Raw genomic sequence first — 8,147 nt, forward strand, 5'->3', positions numbered from 1 at the left:
ATTTCCATCAAATTGTATCAAAGCTTTATAAATAAAACTGTATCTTAGAAGTGACTGACAGTGAATTTGGTGCAGATGGGTTTATTTGTATGCGATCATACTGGAGCACATTATTTCAAAGTGATGAAACTCTCCTCTGAAAAAACTGAATGTGGGATGTTTGACCTGCGGCCAGAGCCTGGAGGCTGTGACATGAATTTGATCGGTGCTATAGGCAGGAAAGATTATCAGAGCAGATGTCGTTTCCCCTCTATTGAAGTAGTACGGCCAATAATAAACACACGCACACACACACAGACTAATCTGAGATAGGCTGGTAGCCCTTGCGCGTCCCTTTCTCTCTCCTCTCTTTTTTCTCTCTCGGGCAGACGGTCGCTGTTCCAGTCACACCAAAGTCAAGTTTTTTTTCTCTCTCTTCCACTCCGCATTTTGCGCAGTTCTGCTTTGATCGTTTCATGTGACTCTCCACTTTAGACTCAGTCCACGGTGCGAGATGCGGCTCAGCCTCCAGATGGACACTCAAGGAGCGAAGAGGAGACAGCATGGGGAATGGCATGTAGTGTGTCGTTTTGCGCTGCTCACTTGCTTCTTGGACGCGGTTCTGGGACAGATTCGTTACCCCATCCCAGAGGAACTGGAGCATGGCGCGTTTGTTGGCAACATCGCAGAGGACTTGGGTTTGGATTTGGACAAGCTGTCCGCTCGCCGATTCCGAATAGTCTCCGGTGCCAAGAAGCAATACGTGGAGGTGAATTTAGAAAATGGAGTTTTGTTCGTCAACGAAAGAATCGACCGAGAAGAACTATGTGAGCAGAGTTTGTCCTGTTCCTTCCACTTGCAAGTGGTGATAGAAAACCCTCTGGAGCTCTACAGGGTGGAGATGGAGATCTTGGACGTTAATGATAACTCCCCCAGTTTCCCGTGGACCGAGTTTAATCTGGACATCTCGGAGTCTGCTGCGCCCGGATCCCGCTTCCCACTCGAGAGCGCACAGGACTTGGACATCGGGACCAACGCGCTCCGCACCTATTTGCTGAGCGTGAATGAGCATTTCCTATTGGACATACAGACGCGCAGTGATGGCAGTAAATTTGCAGAACTAGTCCTGCAAAGCCCACTGGACAGAGAGCAGCAAAGCGCGCATCAGATGGTCCTGACAGCAGTGGACGGAGGCGCGCCGGAGAGATCCGGCACTGCGCAAATTGACATCACAGTCCTGGACGCGAATGATAACGCGCCTGTGTTTGATCAGTCGTTCTATCGAGTGCGCCTGGCCGAAAACGCGCCCAAAGGCACAGTTGTCATAAAACTCAACGCGTCCGACTTGGACGAGGGTCCCAATGCTGACATCACCTATTCGTTCAGTGGCCACGCTCCCATCAAAGTGCGCCAGCTCTTCAGCGTGGACTCTCGCACGGGAGAAATAAAAGTCAAAGGAGTGATAGATTATGAAAAGGCCAGGATGCATGAGATTTACGTCCAGGCTAAAGATAAAGGGCCCTCCGCTGTGGCGGTCCACTGCAAAGTGCTGGTGAACGTCCTGGATAAGAACGACAACCTCCCAGAGGTGATCCTGACATCTGTCTCCACACCTGTGCAGGAGGACGCGCCCCCGGGGACAGTGATCGCCGTCATCAGCGTGACGGACAAAGACTCGGGTGAAAATGGGAACGTGGACTGTGAGATTCCCAATCAGGTCCCATTTCAGCTCCACTCCTCCTTCAAGAACTACTACACACTAGTGACAAGTGATTTTCTGGACAGAGAGTCGGTCGAGGAGTTTAACATCACTCTCACCGCGCGGGACATGGGCTCTCCACCTCTGTTCACTCGGAAAACTATTCTGGTCCAGGTGTCTGATGTGAATGATAACACACCTCAGTTCAAACAGCCTTCGTATACTGTGTATCTTACTGAGAATAACGCGCCAGGCGCATCCATCTGCTCTGTGGCCGCACAGGATCCAGATTCTGGTCAAAATGCGTATCTCTCTTATTCTATTCTGGAAGGTGACATTCAGGGGATGCCGGTGTCCACATATGTGTCCGTGAACTCCGACAACGGGAACATTTACGCGCTGCGATCCTTCGACCACGAGCAACTTAAAAACTTTCAGATCTCAGTTCAAGCGCAGGACGCAGGGTTCCCACCTCTGAGCAGCAACGTGTCAGTGAACGTCTTTATTTTGGATCAAAACGACAATCCGCCTGTGATTGTGGCACCGGTTGGGCCAAATGGCACAGCATCCGAAGAGGCGGTGCCCAGATCAGTTGACCCGGGTTACCTCGTCACCAAGATCAGAGCGGCGGACGCAGACGCGGGCCAGAACGCGCGTCTTTTCTACCAGATGCTCCAGGCGACAGACCCGAGCTTGTTCAGCGTTGCTCTGTACACAGGCGAGATCAGGACGATACGGCCGCTGATGGAGAAAGACCCCACCAGGCACAGACTGGTCATTCTGGTGAAGGACAATGGTCAGCCGGCCCTCTCGGCCACAGTTTCCATCATCCTGTCAGTAGTTGACAGGCTGCCAGATTCACGACCCGATTTGGATGACCTGTCACTAATCCCCCATCACAGCTCCCACTTCTCCCTGTACTTAATCGTGTCTCTGGGCGCAATCTCCTTCACATTTCTAGTGGCTATTATTGTCCTGGTTGCAGTGCGCAGGCTGAAGGGCAGGCCCTCCGACAGAGAGTCCAACTTCCCCTCCATCCCTGACTGCTGCTGCTGCTGCTGCTCTCGCTCGGAGACATCCACCACCACGGAAGTGTTCAAAAAGACCAACTTGAACGTTCGCATGTCCGCCGGCGCGTCCGGCTGCGCAGAGGCCAACAGCAACGGCGCGCTGCCGCAGGTCTACTGCTACAAAATGTGTCTCACGCCGGAATCGTCCAGAAGCGACTTTATGTTCCTCAAGCCATGCAGTCCGGTGATGTCAATGCAACAGAATAATGCCAAGAGCACGGACTATCTGACCTCTGGCTGGAGCGCACTGGACCGTAATGAGCTGACCAACAACAGAGCAGCAACCCCGAACGAGGTAATATAAAGGAGTAGAAAATCATATAAGCAAAGTTAATTTTAAAATTAAATTAAATCACCACCTCATGTCTATAGGAGTCCTGCTCTCACTTGAGGTAGACATTTAATGTTCATTATAGGGGCAAATGGCCCAATATACAGATCTAATTCCATTTGATTTACATATAGTACCAAATCACAATACACATTATATAAATGCAGTAACTGAACAGTTCCCAAAACGTGAGAACACCACTGAGAGAGGAAAATCCATAAAAGAAGAAACCTCTATAGCAGAACCAGATTCAATCTGTGCAGCCCTCTGCCTCAGTTAGGGTGAGCTTAGACAAATGGGGGAGAGAGGTGGGTGGAAAAGTGGGTGTGAGAGACCAGGAACAGACTGGTTGTTTATAATGAACGCAATAAGAGTGGAATTTATAAAGACCACTCCTCCACTTTTTATTGTGGCCAACTCTGCAATCATTTGTTTTTCATTTGTTTTGTATGAAGGGATAGACGGTCAAATGTGCGAAGAGTAATCAGATGAATATCACAGGCAGGATATTACAACACAGGCTTGTAGGTTTTTTCCTCCAGTCCACAATCAACCTCGGCCCCCGTCTTGTAGCATCATACCCTGCAGGCGGGGCAGATTATCACAGTGTGTCAGGTTGTGTGACATTGACATAGCAGGTGCCTCTGGGATAAAAGTAAAAAGAGCTAAAGATTTGTATCACAGGCCTGAAGCAGTTTCTCGATCTTTAACTCTGCTATAGTATTTATGCTCTAGTATCCATCCATTCATTTCTAAATTCACATTTGACATATAAACGAAACCTGTTTTGTTTGTTTGACTTAATCTTCTCAGCCATCACAACCTCACATTAGACAGCCTATACATTGTTTAATTTGGCAATGTAAATAAAGTGTCGACCTGCCAAATGTTTTAATTACAGAACTCTGGCTTTCCCTCCTCATGTTTTTCTTCACAAAAAATTGTCTTTCTAAAATTTCTTTCTGTGGCACTTATTCACTCAATAACTTGCAATTAATTTTGTTTTTCTTCTTTCATTTGCAGCTGAAGTATTCGAACAAGGACTGGACATGGACCAAGAACCAACGCAACTCAGCGTACAAGAGGTGAGCGCCTACAGTTCAGCCAGACACCACTGCTCAGATGCACACACATTACACACTACTTATTTACCCTCCTTATCTTTCCAGGTATAGTTCAGCAAATATGGAGGGTACTCTTTCACGCCAGCAAAAATACGATGCTGACGGGTTCTCCTGCTCCGTGGCGCCGCAGTACCTGACCTGGGGAAACCATATGAAAGGTAGGTGGTGGCAAGCGCCCAATCTGGGCCCATTATTGTTCACATGAAAGAGAAGATGAAAGTCGTCTGTGTGCCTGTGCTTAAGGATTTAGTCTGAAATATAAAACGGTAAACCGAAAAGCAGATAAAACCATGCCCCGAAATTGGGGGGATTTTAATGCATCAACATGAGGATTAGTTAAGCCCCTGCAAGAGGGTTTTTATTTAGCTTTTTTTTTGTGAGAAAAGGCTGAAATCAAGACGATGCCTTTAAAACCACCTTATTCAGATCAAGTATACTGTATGCAAATATGAGCTCTTAGCTGAAATAATCCTCTGGTAAAAAATGAAAAAAAAAACACTGTAATTTATGTGCATTTTACAGACTGCAAGATATCACTCCAGGAGGAGGCAGTGCCAAACTACTCGTGGACTCCCAAGTACACCCAGCCTCACTCGGACCCGCCTGACTACCAGCACAACGTGTACATCCCCGGCACCACGTCCGGCTACAGCACCCTCAAGCTGCCCCCCAGAGGCGACCTGGACATGTACAACACCTTCTCCACGTTTGGGAAGAAAAAGAGATTCATCTCAAACTATGAACAATCTTTCGACCAGGATGACGGTCTTATAAGCAATCCCATCTTTAAATGATGCACTAACTCTTCTGTGTGTTCCGCGTGCCACACATATCCCATAAAACAAGTTTGAATACTAAGCACAAATGTGGAGGCGGACAGACTTTGCTTCTCCTTTCCCCCCATGTTGAATTTAATACCGCTCCTAGCAACAAGTATGATACTTAAATAAAATAGGTCTATTCCGCGAGCAAAGACGGACTGCAGAGCAATGTGGGCAGTGAAGTGGAACACTCGGAGAAAGTTTATTTTTTCCTCCCCAGCAGCAGCAGTGACCTCTGGTAAATGTGATTTGATCCGTTTGGAAGCTGCTGCTTCTCAGTGAGGAGAATGGTGAATGTTTGTTTCAAAAAAGGTTAATCATTTTTTGCCGAAAACACAAAGGTTATGCATATACCAGTTACTGTTATGTAGACACGCCTTTGTGTTCTGTAGGGACAGCAGTACTGAGTATGCGATTCCGTGCGTCAGTCGTGAACCAACTATGCTAGCAATAAAGTTTCTATATTTTTTAGCCTTCAGAGTAGATGTTTCTATCAAGAAATCTGTATTTAACGAAAGAAAGAAAAAAAAATCAATCACTTAACGAAACAGAATCTTTGTGGCCACTGTTATCCATGAGCAGATCACGCTGTGCTATAGGTGGAGGCGTCTCATCAGTTTATTTTCAGTCATCATCATGCTTGGCTGCATTCACTGACATTAATAAATGTGAATGCAATCCAGGCAAAATACAAAAAATTACTCAAAGGAATTGAAAAGAGAAGAAATGTAATGGAATGTTGTTGGAGTAGAAATGTATAAATTGCGGAGGAAACATACAACAACAAATGCATTGAAGATATATATATTTAACATTTAAATAGGTGGTGTAATGCAACCTGTACATCCTGTACATCTTGTTTCCTTTCGTTGATTGATGCTGTGTGTGTGAGAGAGTGTGTGTATGTGTGTGTGCGTTCCTTGTCATGTTCGCAACAACACACCTCTTGGCCAATTCGATTTATTGATCAACATTTCAAAAACACATGTCAGATTTGTGTTTATCAGCGTGGTGTGATTTGTATGTCTACACATGACCACGAAGTTAATCCAATAATTACTCTGTGTAAATATGAATAAAATCTATCCTTGAGCCTGTCGCTGTATAGATGTTTTGTGTCTGTTCTCAAATCATTCATTCATTTGACAACACAGCCACACTTTTACTCTTGTTGTTCTGAAACAACTGCTGGATGGACAGAGTCCTCAAGGTCACATGAACTAGAACTTTCATTAACAGTCCCTTTATGAAACAACATGTACAGTGCCTTGCATAAGTATTCACCCCCTTTGGACTTTTCTACATTTTGTCATGGTATAACCACAGATTAAAATGTATTTCATCGTGAGTTTATGTAATGGACCAACACAAAATAGTGCATCATTTGGAAGTGGGGGGAAATATTAAATGGATTTCACAATTATTTACAAATAAAAATCTGAAAAGTGTTGAGTGCATATGTATTCACCCCCTTTACTGTGAAACCCCTAACAAAGATCTGGTGCGACCAATTGCATTCACAAGTCACATTTGCAAGTCACATAATTAGTAAATAGGGTCCACCTGTCTGCAATTTAATCTCAGTATAAATACACCTGTTCTGTGACGGACTCAGAGTTTGTTGGAGATCATTACTGAACAAACAGCATCATGAAGACCAAGGAGCTCACCAAACAGGTCAGGGATAAAGTTGTGGAGAAATATGAAGCAGGGTTAGGTTATAAAAAAATATCCAGAGCTTTGAACATCTCTCTGAGCACCATAAAATCCATCATAAGAAAATGGAAAGAATATGGCACAACCGCAAACCTACCAAGAGGAGGCCGTCCACCCAAACTGAAGAGTCGGACAAGGAGAAAATGAATCAGAGAAGCAACCAGGAGGCCCATGGTTACTCTGGAGGAGTTGCAGAGATCCACAGCTGAGGTGGGAGAATCTGTCCACAGGACAACTATTAGTCGTCTACTCCACAAATCTGGCCTTTATGGAAGAGTGGCAAGAAGAAAGCCATTGTTGAAAGGGATCCATAAAAAATCCTGTTTGGAGTTTGCCAGAAGCCATGTGGGAGACACAGCAAACATGTGGAAGAAGGTGCTCTGGTCAGATGAGACCAAAATTGAACTTTTTGGCCTCAATGCAAAACGCTATGTGTGGCGAAAACCCAACACTGCCCATCACCCTGAGCACACCATCCCAACAGTGAAACATGGTGGTGGTAGCATCATGCTGTGGGGATGCTTCTCTTCAGCAGGTACAGGGAAACTGGTCAGAATAGAGGGAAAGATGGATGGAGCCAAATACAGGGAAATCCTTGAAGAAAATCTGATGCAGTCTGCAAAAGACTTGAGACTGGGGCGGAAGTTCATCTTCCAGCAGGACAATGACCCTAAACATACAGCCAGAGCTACAAAGGAATGGTTTGGATTAAAGAATGTTAATGTCTTAAAAAGGCCCAGTCAAAGCCCAGACCTCAATCCAATAGAGAATCTATGGCAAGACTTGAAGATTGCGTTTCACAGACGGTCTCCATCCAATCTGACTGAGCTTCATCTTTTTTGCCAAGAAGAATGGACAAACCTTTCCATCTCTAGATGTGCAAAGCTGGTAGAGACATACCCCAAAAGACTTGCAGCTGTAATTGCAGCGAAAGGGGGTTCTACCAAGTATTGACACAGGGGGGTGAATACTTATGCACCCAACAGATGTCAACTTTTTTGTTCTCATTATTGTTTGTGTCACAATAAAATTTATTTTGCACCTCCAAAGTACTATGCATGTTTTGTTGATCAAACGGGAAAAAGTTTATTTAAGTCTATTTGAATTCCAGTTAGTAACAGTACATAATGGGAAAAAGTCCAAGGGGGGTGAATACTTATGCAAGGCACTGTAAGCAAAATTTGTATTTGATCTGCACCAAATGGCTCACACTGATACATATCAGTCCCCTCAACATCCCAGATTGTTACATCAAGATCCATGCATTTATATCTTAGAGATCAATGAAAGTGTAGAAAACTGTCCAATATTAAAGAAAGAGAAAGATAATAAAAATCCTGGTTCCGCCCCTTATCTGGAGCAACAGCAAAAATAGAAGCTTCTTACCTGAATCGATATCCCATCCAG

At 45.0% G+C, this 8,147-nt stretch overlaps 1 protein-coding gene across 1 annotated transcript; it reads left to right on the forward strand.

Annotated features, from left to right (window-relative positions):
* Positions 1–511: 511 nt before the first annotated feature.
* LOC128457059 (protocadherin-10-like) lies at positions 512–4,997 on the forward strand. The gene is made up of 4 exons (XM_053441573.1): positions 512–3,043; positions 4,103–4,164; positions 4,249–4,361; positions 4,726–4,997. The coding sequence occupies exons 1-4, from the start codon at positions 512–514 to the stop codon at positions 4,995–4,997; spliced, it is 2,979 nt and encodes a 992-aa protein (XP_053297548.1).
* The last annotated feature ends 3,150 nt before the right edge of the window (positions 4,998–8,147 follow it).

Source organism: Pleuronectes platessa, chromosome 15 (genome assembly GCF_947347685.1).
Source record: "Pleuronectes platessa chromosome 15, fPlePla1.1, whole genome shotgun sequence".
Classification (NCBI taxonomy): Eukaryota; Metazoa; Chordata; class Actinopteri; order Pleuronectiformes; family Pleuronectidae; genus Pleuronectes; species Pleuronectes platessa.

Coding starts and splice junctions, on each gene's coding strand:
- LOC128457059 (XM_053441573.1), top strand. CDS start 512: ATGGACACTCAAGGAGCGAAGAGGAGACAGCATGGGGAATGGCATGTA. Junction 4,165..4,248: donor CGCAACTCAGCGTACAAGAG/GTGAGCGCCTAC, acceptor TTATCTTTCCAG/GTATAGTTCAGCAAATATGG. Junction 4,362..4,725: donor CTGGGGAAACCATATGAAAG/GTAGGTGGTGGC, acceptor TGCATTTTACAG/ACTGCAAGATATCACTCCAG.